The sequence below is a fragment of the Siphateles boraxobius genome, unplaced genomic scaffold (assembly GCF_051911475.1).
Source record: "Siphateles boraxobius isolate OS27281-9 unplaced genomic scaffold, OSU_SipBor_1 19, whole genome shotgun sequence".
Classification (NCBI taxonomy): Eukaryota; Metazoa; Chordata; class Actinopteri; order Cypriniformes; family Leuciscidae; genus Siphateles; species Siphateles boraxobius.
Genome location: NW_027508799.1, coordinates 26,563,835 through 26,580,285, shown reverse-complemented (window position 1 = coordinate 26,580,285; position 16,451 = coordinate 26,563,835). Strand labels below are relative to the sequence as shown.

The window sequence follows — 16,451 nt, the reverse complement described above, 5'->3', positions numbered from 1 at the left end:
ATGCATTATAATGTACCTAATTTCAAATGCCACACCAACGAAATCTGATTTACTAAAAAGATGCACAGTTGATATTGTCCTATACATGTTTTTGGTGACTCTTTATGTTCCATTCAAACACATATTAACAAATTATTCCCAAAGCTCTTTGAATATTTCACACAGAACAAAAATTCTTCTAATTTTTAGACCTTAAATCTACTGCTGAAGAGCAATGAACTAAAACAGAAGAGATGAGGATAGAGCATCTTCTCAGTCCCAGACTATAGTGTCTGTCTCTGTACTGCACACTGCACTAATGGACCAGCCAACAACACACATGGGTCAAACAACACAGTGTATCAAAATCACAGAATGAGGGCTATACCCACACCTAGCCCAGGTGCGCACACTCCTGCTTTCACATACTGGCCTGAGATTAGAGGAATCTACAGCGCTAACAAGTTACATCTTGGGATTTGAAGGGAATTGTTTGGACTCCATGCAGGCTCCAATAAGTTGGACAAAAATGTTGACTTTTATACAAAAAAAATACTGTCTTTCATCTCATCCATCATACCAGCACCTTACAAGTTACAATCAAACTTTTGTGATACCATAGTCTCATATCGTAATCTTGTACTGATTTATCACTAAATTACTTTGACTGAACTTTAACTCACTTAAGCGTAATAATGTTTTTAGAATATCAAATAATCTAAGACTTTCCTTGCGTCCAGTATTTTTTGAGTTGTGTGACGGCTAGGTATGCAGAAACTGCACTTAAAAAAAACAATCAGGTTAAAGCATGTCACATTTATCAGTTCTCTGTGATGAGATCACCGGTTTTAGCAAGAGACCCATGCAATGTTAGCTGAATACTGAAGAAACCAATAAAATGCCTGATTAGGGCTGACAAGTCTGTGCTTTGATTGAATGAGTCTTATATACAACAACACAGCATATATGCCAGGCTGGTCAGTAAATGGAGCCAAAAAATGTCACACACTGGTAAAATCCTTTCCTACTCACAAGTCTGATTTTTTTTTTTTATGTTGATTATAGTTGGGGTCAAAGGTAATTTGGAAAATTACACCACTAGAAATTGTACTCCGACCAATGACTCATTTCTTTCCAGCAGTATGTGTCAAAAGGGTCTTAACCGTAACCATGAGAGTAGTGCTTTTTTTTGGTCATGACACACTTATCCACAATTAAACCGACAGCTGAGAATGCACATCAATGCTGAGCTACAGACCATGAAAGCTAGAAGAAATCCAAGAAAACCCCACAATAACTGCAAGTACATTTCTAGCTCGGGCCGCAATCTCGAAAGTAAAGCTTTCGTTGCTGCCTTAAATTTTTAAGTACAATCAACTTGGACGTTTAAGTTAATTCAACTTAAATTACATTGAACTGACTTTAAAAAAAAATGATAAAAAAAAGTTAAAAATTGCTAAGTTATTTTGATGAGTTAAAGCAATGTAAAAACATATGTTGTCATAATTTATTGATCATTTATTTTACATTGCATAAAATAACCATTTTGGGTTCCCAAAAAGAACCTTTCAGTGTAGTTAAAGAACCATTTGTGTGAACCAAGTGTGAAGAACATTTAAATAATATAAAGAAACTTTTTTCCATGAGAACCTTTAGTGCAATAGAAAAGTTGGATGTCAAAGGTTCTTAATGTATCCATAGATAGCCAAAATATTTAAGAGTATTTAAGAGTATTATGAACTAATACATTGCACAAATACATATGCTAACATACTGGTGGTGAATCTTCTGAAATAGACAAAAATATGTCTAGTAAAAAAAACGTGGAAGTTGTCAAGATCAGAGAAGTTGTTCGGTAATGCCAGAAGTGCACTTAGGATGTCACTGGCATTCAGACAAAATGGAAGTCGGCCATACATGTTCTTTCTAAGTGCCCTTAAGTGTTCAAAACACTGCCAACAGTGATTTTGCCTCTCAAAAGTGTAGATGAAGTATGAAAAATATAACTACTGATCACTTTGAAATGAATATGCCTTGATTTCATTTATCAAAGATAATGCTATCATGTGTGATAGATTTGATGAATGGTATAGGAGGAGCTAATTAATAACATAACCTACATCAGTAGTTTAAATGTGTGTCTGTATGTTAGTAGAGTACATAAACAGCCATTGACCCACAGATTCACAGTTGGACACTTATTAAGCCACACTTTCAAAACCAGTACTTAACGCTCACATGCAGGACAGACAAAGCCATTGTCCCTTGAGTCGACGAATGACATACCGAGTAACATACTTAATTTATTTTAGAGCCAAGGGTGCATTTCAGAATTCGGATTTCCCCTCATTTCCTTTGCGCGGTTCTTTGGAATACTTAATTCTGATTGGTCCAGGGGTTGGACTCGGAAACCGAAGAGATAACCACGGGCATGTGACAATAGCTAAATAGGTGTATTTAATTTAAATAAAGTCCCTCGAACTTGCATACGGACGAACATTTAGATGTAATCATTCCTCGTAGTCACACAGTCTGTTTTATTAACTTAGATACTGTAAATAGTATTAAAGTCTGAGATTTTAACCTGCGCTAGCGCATAGATCTGACAAACCAGGCTCCAATCCTTTGAAGGCCGCATTTGAAGGCCCGAATGCGTGACGAAGGCTGTCCCAATTCGAAGGCTCCTTCAAATGCAGCCTTGAAATGCATCCTCCGTTTCCCGTGAAATGAAGGACACAATAGATGGATCCTTCGTGGCCTTGTAGAACACACTGCAGTTATTATCGATGTAAGCGAATGACCATCAGGCGATTTCAGTATTAATATTACTGTAATGTTGTTGCATTTTACGTCCTGTTGCTTGGCTGATTGTTTTGTACATTGAAGCAGACTATTTTTTTCTTAGCGGAAGCTTTAAGATAATTTACAGGCAAATCTTTCATTTTTACTCAAATCAATGTCATTTCCCTGTTTGTATTTATTTGGCGATTAGCTGTGTAACTGTCTGGTTGTACATGATCCCATATCTCACAATTACAGCTATCTTGTGCGTAAAAAGAGATGAAGACATGAGGAATGAGGACTATTACATAAATTATTTGTTCTCCTGCGCATTTACAAGAAAGGAGGAAAATTTGTTACAGGAACAAACCAAAGCTGTGAGGAGCCAAAACCAGTCTCCAGATTTCTTTCAGTAAATACCATTATGCAACCAGACATATTTCACATATTTGTTTAATCCACGATAAAACAAATAGACTATTCCTCCAATTATCAGATTCAAATTCTTATTCAACTCACAACATAAAATTGTCTGTTGTTTCATTGATGTGTAAAAATACCAAAATAACGATACTCTCAGGTATAACACTGCTATTATTATTGCTTGCTCCTTTTCACCTGGAATGGAACATAATATTTTTTTGATGGGTGTGAGTGGGTTGCTATAATCTCTGCACTGTTGCCTCCCTCCGCTTCGCTATGCTCGGAGCCTGGAGAAGAATGGAGTCCCACAAGGTCTCCTGAAAGTATACTTTGTGTCCTGAAGGAGACTTGGCAGGAATGGCAGAATTGGATAGGACTGCTCACACTTTAGCTCCAATAACTCTTTGGCCCTTCAACACACACTTACATAACCCATCTTACATGTTTGGTTTATCTAAACTCCTTTACCTTCATGGAGTTATTTAGGAGACAAAAATCAACAACATCCCAGTTCCTCCACCAATGGCCTTCAGTGAAGCCTCAGCTCAGATCTACAGGCTGCCTGTCTTTATTCTGTTACTCTCTGCTACATTCCCAGCATACCTGAGCCGGGTTTCTGTAACGGGCCGGCGAGTGCCACTGCTCCTTATCTCAGCACACATACCTGAAGTCTGGATGTGGCTGTGGCAGTACGCTCCAGTTGCGACTGGCTATCTGTGCCATCTCTGTGCTTGGTTCCCATCAGTGTGGTAGTTTAAACACAGCTGGTGGGGCAAGTCCAAGGTTACCTTAAACCGAGTGGCATAAGATGTATGAGGGTTTTATAGACAGTGTATGTAAATCTTTTCAAGCCACTGCTGTGATAGAGCAAGTCAAAATAAAGATACATTTTAGAACCATGTTATAATATTAAATACATTTTTAACTGTCCTAATTTTTAGGGCAATAGTATGCACTCATCACACATAGGCCACACATAAGCCAACTTTTTAATGGGTCAACTCGCTAAACCTTGACCTCTTGGGTCCACAAGCCGTACTTTCAGGTAATGTAGTAGATGATCAACCAACTAAACAAGTTTGAAACAGACGAAGATCCTAGTAAATTACTAGTTTCAACCAGCTAGAAACCATGTAAAGCAAGTTTTTGAACTTATAGCGTCATTACGCTATAAATTTAACAGCACTACAGTTAAAGAATCTGTAATCTCTCCTTATGTATTCCCCACCAAGCTTTCCATCTTCTTATTGTCATCTGAGCACGTAGAAAGCGCATATCCCTGTCTCCACTTTGCGTTCCATACATGTGCGCTAACGTGATAATGTGTCTTAAACAAATCACCCTCCCACTGAACTTAACATATATCAGCTTCACGTGCCATTAATACAACATGCATGAATGTGGCTCACGTGTATTAATGCATTAAATGTGGGTCAATAAAAGTTTACAACAAAGTCCAATCTTTTTGATGTGAAAGCCAAAATCTGTTGCCCTATTCATCCAGACTTAGCTGATAGACAGAATGGGACGCATTTAAAAACATAACACTATAACATCAGTATCACAAGCAATGGGTCCTCGTGCAGAAATGAATCAAAGAATCATTTTCGCCTGTGCTAATCAGATCCATATGTTAGGCTTTTATTCTGTTGGCCTCATCAAAGAGATTCCAGCCTGCTGCTGCAAAATAATCCCTTGGCCCAGCTATGAATTAGCTTTCAGCTATTATGGTTTATGGTGTGCATGGCACTTTCTCTCCATCTCCTTCTCAGGCAACGTGTTATTTTTGTAAGAGAGCACACGCAAGGTGCTGTGACGGTGGAAATAAAAATACAATTTTGTCTCTCTCTTAACAGAAGCAATTTAGCAGTGTACGAATTCCCACGGCCAACTCATCTCAATCTGAATTCCAGCTGATGTGCTGTTAATTAATAGCTAATCAGTCCTAGCGTTCATTAGCATGGCTTGTGTACACACTAATGAGTGACTGATTACATCTGCATAATTACTGAGCAGAGAGCATGTATCACAAATATTCACTGTAAAAAAGTAGTAAATTAAACCTATTGAAGTAGCCTAGGTTTTACAAGAGATTATTGAAGTGTTTTACAAAAAAAAATATTTCAGTCTTTTTACTTCACAATTTCATGCTTAATTCAATGTGTCTTCATGTACTAGCAATTTCTGAGTATAAATTCTAAAATCTTTTTTTTCTTTTTTCACACACACACACACACACACACACACACACACACACACACACACACACACACACACACACACACACACACACACACACACACACACACACACACGTTAACCAATGTTACTTACCCTTGTCTATATATACAGGTCCATATTTTATCCACAATCCATGTGTTAGCTAATCAACAATTAGATGAACTTAGTCAAAATTAACTGGTTTTATTTGGGTCAAATGTATTGAGGTACACTCACATTAAAAAAAATAAAGAAATGAATGTTACTTAAAACATTTTTTCAAAACGTTGTACACTTACATTAGATGAAGACTCCAGTCATATATGTGGCCTAATAAAAGCTGCTTTATTTTACATGAAGCAGGTCTCCTCATGGGAGCAGCCATTTTGAGATCACATGACCAGCTGAATACTGCTGACTTGACCTCGTTAACACCCCTTTTATTGAACATTATCACTTGCAGAATTAATTAATTATACACGTTATTCATATATAAATATGAGGATTAATTTATAAGCAGTGTGAGAATCAGTCTTCAGCACACCTGCTCAACATGTGTCGTTCCCTGTGAAGAGAAAAGACAGTATTTTCATCTTTGATGGTACATGGTCTGTTGCGGTTAGGTAATTTTGCGTGCCGGACCGGGCTCTTTGCTTTGGTCAGGTGTTGAGATCGCTGAAAATTCAGTGTTTGCCAAGAACACCTGAAGAGGGGTCACGCACAGGTTCCCATGTGTGGTTTGGACAGCAAATCTCTTGGAACCGGTTGCTTGCTTTCCTTCCAGCAACACCTGCTGCTCGTCCTTCCACAAGTTTGCACATGTAAACACACACCACCAGTCCACTCCACCTGCGCCAGATACTTTCACTGCCTCTTTACTGGGTAAATGATGATACGAGAACATGGTGTGGTAAACAATATTATTCATTATGTCTCGTGACCAAATTTAAAGAGCTTAAGGTGGGAGGATATGTCTGACAGCACGTTTGTTTTCTTTTTACCCTGTTTACTGTACAACTAACATTGTATTAAGATGACTAACTGTGCAGCTATTTTTAACCCCCATAGCTAAAACTAAGGGAAGCATGAATAACAGAAAAATGCAGGTGGGTTGATGCCACTCTTATCATATAACTGTTAAGATGATTAAAATCATAGTCCTAACCCTATCACTAAATTCAAACATGAAATGTGTGCAAAGTGTTTAACATAATTCCATTACTGAGCAAAACACAAAATATCAGATTTAGACTGATGTAAAATAACAACTCCACAAGTAAATTGCAATTTACGTTTCAACCACAGATCGCGATAGAGGCCAATGTTCTATATCAAAACTGACAATTCATATTTTTATGGAATTTTGCAGTTATTATTATAAATGATTTATGCATGTACATTCTTTTTTATTTTTTTGTCATCGTAATCTTTAATCAGAATAACTCCCCCTCACACTTGAAGTTTTTCGGCATGAGGACGGGACAATCTGTCACTTGCATAAGATCATAGTAATAGCAAACAACAAAGATTCCAATCAATTCCCGATGGACAAAACATTTATACAGACATCACAATAAAGCTTTTATTTCATGCTGACTTAAAGTGATGTATTTCTCTTCAACTAGCTTCAGCAAACATAATATGGAAAATAAAGACTGCTGTCAAACTAATTTCAAACCACTCCTCTATCCTCCTTTGTTTGGACAAACAGGCTGCCTCATCCCAATTTGCGTAATTGCCAATGTTATTATGTTGGGCCCAACTGAGCCACTCAAACAAACAGATTGCAATTCCATTTGTCATCACTAGAGGTGCTAAACTTACACACTTCTTTTAAAACACCACAAGTCTAATGCAAACTGTCACACTGAATTCTGATAGGTTGACAGGCCCAACATAGACGTCCATACCTATAATGGTAAGCGAAAAATACATGTTTAGGCATATTAGTTAGACCAAGGGGGACTTCACAAAGCATGACTTAAAAGTGAAATTCCCAGTTTTAGCTGTTTGAGTGTTTATCCAGGAATCAATACGTGATGACAGGACCCTCATAAGCAAAGACTTTGTGTTTCATATCTCCCTTTGAATCGATGCTTCACAAACAGCCATCTGCTCCTCTCCCTTATGTTGATAGAGGTTTCTCGTCTTCGCTAGCTTCTGCAGGTATGACAACTATACAGAGACCCAATCCACACTTATCCTGACTCAAATATTACGCAGCATTACTTGCTGATGTAGGAAACTGTCTTGTTGAATGTTGGCCAGACGTCCAAAAGGTCAACGAAAAAGCGTGATCGCTTCTTTGGCCGGTTGCCAAAATTATCTGTTTGCTTGTGTGTAAACCAGGCCTCAAATATCCCTTACAAAATAGGTATACTTCAAGGTTATTTTATTAAGTATACTTAAGTAAATGTCAAGTATATTTTTTAAGTAGCAATTAAAAATACTCAGTATTAATATACTCAGCAAGTATATTAATATCTATGTACTAGCAGTATACTAGATTGGCCCTCTTTTTAGTGTAACAGTAGTAAACTGTGTACACAACTAGTTTACAACTACGTTTTTCGTACTGCAACTATAGAGTTGCATATTATTATTATTATATGTATGCTGATAATTTACTATTTAAATACTTATAGCACATTTTTTAGTATATGAAAATACAGTGAAGTAAACTCAGTAAACTGCTACAAGTACAATAACTTTTCTGTCAATATAAGTCAAGTATATATAGTGTAATTTTAAGTATATTTATGAGAAGTACATAAAAAGTAGACTGAAAGTATAGTTTCTTATTTTTTAGTTTAAAAGATGTATTCTAACAGCACACTTGAATACACTTTTTTTGTAAGGGTACCTTCCGAACAATGCTTGATTTGGATTTTTAATTAATTTTTTTGTATATAAAATATTTTTTTCTGTAGAAATCGGATGTTGTGTGATGATGTGGGTGGATGACAGGATGTTAATATGCGGTTGTTCTGGCTGGTTTTTACTCAATTACCAACTCATAGAATGCATAGTATGCACTACACACAACATCACACTACTCATCACATTGTATTTTGTAGTACATCTTAGTAACAGCCTACTACTTGTATGTTTCTGTAGAATGTTTTCAGTGTAAAGTATGCAACATTTTAGTGTGCATGGAATAACCAACTTTTGACAAACATACCATAGTATGCAATACTGGATCCCACAATGCAATGCATCCGACTTGACCTTCCATTTGCAGTGTGAGGAAGAATGAACCACAAGCAACATCAATTGATCTTTAATAGCATCCGTTTACTTTTTAAACAGTTTTAATAGTATTACTAAATAGTAGTAGGATAAATAGTGCATATTGTTATTTAGGACATTGAAAGTAATTGGCGTTTTGCACAATACTGCATGTACTATGTATCTGGTAATTTGTAGTACAAATTAGAACAAATAGTGACTCATCGCTTATTTTTTTGGTGCCTTTCCAAAATCTGAGTCTGTTCTACATTATCTCCTGACTGTAACTTGCAAACTTAGTACCTGAAGAAATTCAGTTGCACAACATTCAAGATAATGTTATTTCTGGTGAGCATTAGTGTTAAGATATATACTGTACTGCAATACTGCATATCGATCACTTATGCTCTGGACACAGGTCAGTTGTTTCCCAATTTTGTGGAAACAAATACCTTTAGATGTGAATTCCTAGAAGATGAAAAGATGCTTGGTCAGTACGAACACATCATTTTGATGCACAGATGTTTATATTTTTAATGAATTTGAAGAGATTACAAAATCCATAGTCAGTCATTGCTGGCATCATACAATGACCATTTTATCAATAACTACATAGCAAGCTAACAATATTTCACAACTTCAGAGTTAGTTTTTTTTTTTTTAAATCTGCTATTTAAACATAAAAAAGTGAATAAAGAAACATTTAAGGCAAAGAACAGAGATTTGCAGCTGTACACAGACGTAAAAAAAATAGGTTATTATATTTTGCATAAATAAAATTAAGCCTATTTTAAATGTTTGGCATTGTGACGATTTATTTGTGACCATTCAGCACATTTTCACATTACCACAATGAGAAATCATTACGGTAATGAGAATTTATGAGGTAATTGTGCTTAATTGTCATGAAAATATTGTTGCAATGCAAAAGTCATAATTATCAGGCTTCATTTTCTTTAAGCAAGGAAACTATTTGTTTTCGTTTGACTTTGGGGTGAAATGTGTCCATGTTCTAGATGTGTTTTGTTCAAGATGTGTTTTGTGAGATGCCCCCGGTAATGACTGTGTGGCCAAGAAGACAAAAGCATTGAGGAACTATCTAAACAAGTTTGATGCATCTCATACATCAGTCCTGCAACAATTGTCCAAGTTCGTTCTCAAACAGATTTCCGCCGTTTTCCGAAGACGTTGTTGATGAGTTTGGCCATGGACTTTGATCCGCTGGGGCGACGTCGGCGCTCCTTGGCTTTGCCTCCCAGACTGGCATTGCGCACGATCTTTGAGAACATGAGCACCACCTCCTGGTAGTGCTCGGCAGCGGACAGCTCGTAAAACTGGCAGCGGCCCTCTGACGCCAGCCTCTGGCCTTCCTCCCGGTCCACCTCACGCATGTGGCACAAGTCCTGCTTATTTCCCACCAGGAAGATCACAGAGTCCGTGTCCCTGGGGTCAGAGCAACAGTACTTAAGATGTTTCATTGTTTGCTAGTTTGCCAACTTTATCAACTACACTTGCATATGGGATGTCTAATTTTCTCTTAAAAAGCCACCAAATTCAGAACATTTAATTTTTCTCTTGATTAGATGAGTCACCATGAAATCAAAATTGACAATTGTTTTTTTTTTTTTTTTATGAAATATTGCAGTGTTATTATAAGTGATTTATCCGTGCACATTTTTTTATTTTTATTTTATTCATTAGCCCTCATAATCTTTAATTAAAATAACCTCCCCTCCCTATTGCAGTGACATCACTTCTCTGATGACGTGTTTACCGGCGCGAGGGCAGGACAACCTGTCACTCACATGAGATCGACCAATAGCAAACCACAATCATCCAACGATCCAATCAATTCCTGATGGACAAAATCAAGTCGCGGCCTACATCGTTTCTTGTTCGATAAGCCGTTTCACTCGTATATACGTCACAATAGGGAAGAAAAGCCTATCGCAACTTCTGTTTCATGCTGACTTTAAGAGATGTTTAATTTGATTGGCTGATGTTTCTCCTCGCGTTTGGCTCTGCTTAAATTAATTCACTATAACCAAAGTATAAGAAAAAGCAGGAAAAGTCTAAAATCTTTTCATCATTTAAATGATGAAAAAACGAATCAACCTAGATTATGAATTGAATAAATCTTAATTGAAAACACAAGCCCACAAGCTGTTATGAAGTGAGTTGTCCAGTGCATCTACTTCATCACTGAAAAAATCTCAATAGCCAAGGATAAACTAAAAATAGATATTTTTCATTGAGTCACCAGCTCATCCACCCATCAACATCACCCACATAGTCAATTCAACAATACTCCTCAATGCAAACCCAAGCTGTCGGATTATAGACACCCACATAAGAGCAACAATGGTACAGTATATGGACAGAAATAGGCACATCTTCTGCTGCCTGAGGATGTTGTTGTGAACCGTTACCTTTTAGTCCCACCCAGGTGAAGCTCTCGGATCAGGTGCACTATGGCTTTGGCAGTGAGGAAGGAGGAACGATCGCTGATGTCGTAAATGACCACGAAACCATCAGCCCAGTGGATCTGCTCATTGAGAGTGGATTTCCCCTCGCACGGCTGCAAAGAAATCACACATGCATTATGTATTTATAGGAACATTACAGGCTCGATACAAGTTCAGCTAAATCGACAGCATTTGAGGCACAATGCGGAGTACCACAAAAGTTTAAATGCAAAAATCTGGAGCACTTAAAGTGAACGTGAACAGGGCCAATCTGTAAATGTTAAAATACTCACTGTTTCAATAGTGTAACCACAAGACTTAACTGGTGTACTTGATTTAAGTGTGGAAAAAACACTTACTAAACTTTTGAGTAAATCTATACAACAGCAATATTCATTTAACTAACTAAACATCACTGATTACACAAAATGGGATTGTGTGAGGAAAAACAGGATAATCGACTGGACCCCCACGATGCACAGATGGCACACAATCACATAATGGGCAACAGGACTGATTCAATAATTGGATTTTATCAAAGAGGAAAACACAATCTTCCTCCTAGACTGTATTTACCTCATTTTTACCACATTAATAATATATATAAAACTCAAGAGGACAAAGCTTCATCTCATATTAAATCACTCTTGTGTGGTTATATAGGATTTATTTCCAAAGAATAATATAAGCGTACAGTGAGCAGAGCTGATTGGTGTATTATATGGTTGTGTCTGGAGCTTGTGGAAAGATTTTATAAGCAGCAAAACCATCTGCAATACAAATGAATGCCAGGAAGGCAGACAACACTTGCATTCTACAGGATACATACTAAAAGTTTTTGATGATGCTAGGTCTCTGGGAAAAGCCAAGACTAGTAAAGTCTTGAGGCGCTTACATTACAATCCATGTATGTATACAATATGTTTTTCTTAGCTTACAATGAAATTCAGTCTACCTGTTCAAACAGGCAAAGGTTAAGTGATCTTAAAGAAAGATCTGTTATGTCACTGGAATATGCAGTAGCACACTAAGCCACAAGATGCTTTATGAAGTTATTGCCTTGCTTACTCCAGCTAGTTACAATTAAATGTCCACATACCTGAGAACAGGGGTCATAAAGTTCAAGATTGAGCTGTCTTCCATCAATAGACATGCGCTTTCTGTAAATGCATTCTGTAAAGGCAAGAACAGATCACATCAGACGCAAAAAAGATTCCAGCCTATACTTCACATGTTCTGTACACTTCTCCAAACCAAATGCACCCCATAAAAAATAGGGAAAAAATGCAATCTGAAAACAATATCACACATACCTGATGATGATGCATACTCTCCAATGAATCTCCTGGTTAAAAATCGAACAATAAGTGCTGTGGATGTGAAGAGGAGTACAAAAGATGAAACATACAAAACACACACACACACACACACACACACACACACACACACACACACACACACACACACACACACACACACGCACGCACACACACACACACACGCACACACACACACACACACACACACGCAGTAGGCCTATGTACGTGTATATATATATATGAAATAAAAAAAAATATTTTTACAATTATTTTTGTAAATATTTTTCCAACTTTGTATTGTATAAAACTTTTTTTTTTGTATCGATAAAAAAACGAAACAATATGCTATTCAATGAAGATGATAAATGAAGTATTTAATCAAATAAAAACTACAAATATACCTGATTTCCCGACACCATCAGATCCAAGAACTGCAACTTTTATGTCATTCATTATTTTTCGCAGAAACGCGTCCCGATCTCAAAGGAATGAAACTCAAACGCCCCAATCAAGTTCAACGCACGATGCACATTTCAGTCACACTGACTGGCACGCTTTAAAAAAAAAACACTGGAGATCGAAAGTAAGAAGGGACTGATGCATCCTTTATACCTTTGTTGATCTCGCGCAGGTGTTCGTCAGACTCGTATGGGTTTGTAGCGCTGCCTCTCCAATGTTGCTCAGCTCGAGATCCTGACGTCACGCTGACGCAAGCCACAGCTGGAGCCAAAACATAGCAGGCTCGGTGTGTGTGTGTGAAAGGGGTTGCTCTTTGTTGCCATGTTTTTGCCACTTCGCTTTTGCATTTGATTAATGGTTCGATTTGTTTACAATGATTCACCAATATGTTCTTGTATGAGATATTAATAAACCATTATGCTATAAACTAATACACTATAAACATTAAAAAGGATACATATATCAGTTTTTAAAAAAAAACTTCACTGATTGAGTGTATGTGGAACTGTTACATAAGCTGCTGATCCCCCACATAATGACTCACACATTATAAACATTCACCAGGCGAATGTACATTATCTCAAACAGAGGTTTGCCTATCAACAAGTCAATCTGATGGGTCGAGAAACAAATGCATATTGCATTTGAGTTTGTGTTTTTAATACTGCTGCTGTTTGTTGAATGTCTGAAAGAGCAATGCAAGGCCAAGTGGATCACTTATCAAGAGTTATTAAACTAGCAGAATAATCAGTGATACCAGAGCCTGGATGTGTCATTAGAGGCTGTTGCATCATTAGATTCGTGACTGGAACTGCAGATAAAAATAAAAAACACCCAGAAATAGTCATTGTGTTTTAGATGTGTGCAACAGAAGAAAATGAGATGTTGACTAAATCATATGGACAAAATGCTGACTGAATCATACCTGATCTTATGAAAAAGCAAAATAAGATTATCATGCATGCTGTACATTGTTTTCCTTCCTTCTACATTTTTTCTAAAGCAATCTCGCTCTCTTTTAATATGAGAAATGGGGTGTAGGGCCTTGATTGCCATGTGATCAAAGATTGCCTTGTGTTCTTTCTGTGGAGCATTAATCAAAGTGGATTATACCTGAATCTAGTACACTTGATTCTTTTCAGATCTACATATGTGAAAACCACTAAAGGCCAATCAGCTGAGGTCAGCCTGGAAACCTCTCAAAGCAAAGTTTTGCTGTTTGTCTTCAAGAGTGCACATACAGGACACGGAAAATGGTGACCTGTATGTGATTATAATTGTTCGCTTTGTTTGCTATTTAAGCAGGACATCTTGTTAAATCTATTGTCATGAAATATCGTTAACAATTAGCTACTTTGTTGTTGCAACACTACAAAAGCATTTCATTTTGACAGCCACTAATGTACAGGGATGAATTTGTACATTTTGGTTATATTCAGTATGAAATATAGCCAACTACTTACTGATATCATCACACAGCTGCTGCAGATTTGTCGGATGCACAACCATGATGCAAAACTGCACTTCTACTACATCCCAAAGGTGCTCTATTGAGATCTGGGGACTATGGAGGCCTTATTTTTTCATTGTCATTTTCTAAAAACAAACAAACAGACTCATCAGACCAGGCAACATTTTTCCAATCTTCTATTGTCCAACTTTGGTGAGACCGTGTGAATTGAAGCATCAGTTTCCTGTTCTTAGTAAACAAACTACACACTACAGCATGATATAGCCTGTTTTTGATTAGACTGACAAGAGGTTACTAATTCACTTTAATGCAATAAAACTTACTAATCTGAATCAAGAAGTGAACAAAGAAGTGAAGGTGAGATCATTAGTAGATACTGCTTAGATTTTTTTTAGAATTACTGGTAATATTAGCTCGATTTCAGTTGAAAATGCTAAACAAACAGGATAAAAATAAAGGAAATTAAGGCTAATGTTCTAAACATGTAAATCCAGTTCATCAGCATCAGACTTCAGAAGAATAGCTGCAGTATTTCTAGGTGAGGAAGCTCTCAAGAGAATGTCTGAGGCTTTCGTTTGGTTTGGCCAGAACTTGAAAGCACCTCTCTAAATTGAAAATATCTGAGGATAAATGGCAATTCATAGTAGCAGAGGCATTTTAACTCTGTGGATATTTTTCAAACTAATCCATGTAGACAGTGAAGTTCAGGAGGCCAAAATACGGCATGAAAGTGAAGGAGAGGGAGGACGAACGCTTTCTATATTCTTCATTGGCTTTCTGATCACTCTCATTGCTTTTGAGAGAAACCCTTCCACTGATCTATGACTTCATTTTCATCTAGCCGGGAGCTGGAATCCTTTTTCCCTCCCAAAAATCAATATTTCTCTACATTTCAGAGTTTTTGCTTTCCATTGTGTCTTATAGGGAACAGAGCAATTCCCTCACTGAGGGAAATTAATATGTGCACAGTTTGACTGTATATATACTGTGCATTCCCTCTGGACTTTGATCAGATCAGGAAAGAATGGGTTACTATCATCAGCTACTCAAAACAAGCAAAAATGAGAAAAGAATGATCAAGGTTTCCAAAACATACAGGGCCAAGCTGACGCCACTTGACAACAAACATAAGATTAGGGAATTAAAAAGCAATTCACTACTAGAAATGAAAGACAAATACTGGGCCTGAGTTAAGAAGCATGTGACAGAAGCATGTTTATATTTAGGCAACATGTTTAAAACAGGCTTTCTGTCACACACTGATTTCTCAAAGGCTGTGTGTCTCATAGCAACAGGCTAATATGCGATAGATGGAATTGCTATCTCCAAAAGAAGAAGCAATATTTCTAACATTTTCCAGCTGACCAGTCACCCCTGACAAGTGCATTTCATATCTAGGCTGGCTAGTATAAATATTATGCTTACTTGATGCTCCTTACTTCTGTATTTTATTTCATTAGCAATAGCACTTTTCTAAAGAAAGCCACCATTGAAACAGTTATCAGTTCACAGTGTCATGCATACACACTCCAGAATAAAATAGAAAATTATTATTTACAGCAACACTTGATCTTGTAGGGTCAGAAAACACTGATGTAATAGAACAAGCTAAAGTTCAAACCAAAGCCCTGAATAATAAAAGATGCAAACTTAAAATGAAGAATGGTGTAAGTATACATTACAGTGCCCATGTTATGTAGGCTATATTACATATAATTATAACTGCAGTAGTAAGAAATTGGGGGTGGCTCTTGGCAGTGTTGTTATTGTTATCTGATGTGGTTCGGTCCCTCCTTCATTGCAAGGATTTATCACCTTTTTTATTGTGCGGCAGAAATTGAAATTGGTCCTCAACAAGCTGCATAATTTGACAATTTTAAAACAACACTGTAAACCCGAATCAGTTGGCAACTCAATTTTTTTTTAGGTAATCAGTTACATCAAATTTTTCAAGTTAATAAATTCACAATTTAATTAAGCAGAACTGCCAGATTTTTATTTTGTACACATATATTTTAATTGCTCTTAACTTAAAATATATGCTTAATTCACTAATTGAACTTAATATTATCATGTAATCTCAACTTGAATATTTTTGGTAGT

General features: G+C 36.9%; 1 protein-coding gene across 2 annotated transcripts; it reads right to left on the bottom strand.

Moving 5' to 3' along the window:
- Positions 1-9,684: 9,684 nt before the first annotated feature.
- Positions 9,685-13,162, bottom strand: rergla (RERG/RAS-like a). Of its 2 annotated transcripts, none has more exons than XM_077234626.1 (5): positions 13,031-13,162; positions 12,413-12,469; positions 12,199-12,272; positions 11,064-11,212; positions 9,685-10,077 (listed from the first exon to the last, which is right to left on the bottom strand). In XM_077234626.1, exons 3-5 carry the CDS (start codon positions 12,250-12,252, stop codon positions 9,792-9,794), a joined length of 489 nt encoding a protein of 162 aa, XP_077090741.1. In that variant the 5' UTR covers positions 12,253-12,272; positions 12,413-12,469; positions 13,031-13,162; the 3' UTR covers positions 9,685-9,791. The 2 variants fall into 2 exon arrangements, with proteins under 2 accessions (XP_077090741.1, XP_077090740.1); XM_077234625.1 differs by having other exon boundaries at positions 12,820-13,129.
- Between the last annotated feature and the right edge of the window lie 3,289 nt (positions 13,163-16,451).

Coding starts and splice junctions, on each gene's coding strand:
- rergla (XM_077234625.1), bottom strand. CDS start 12,871: ATGAATGACATAAAAGTTGCAGTTCTTGGATCTGATGGTGTCGGGAAA. Junction 11,213..12,198: donor TTTATGACCCCTGTTCTCAG/GTATGTGGACAT, acceptor ATTTCTTTGCAG/CCGTGCGAGGGGAAATCCAC. Junction 10,078..11,063: donor CACCTGGGTGGGACTAAAAG/GTAACGGTTCAC, acceptor CTCTGACCCCAG/GGACACGGACTCTGTGATCT.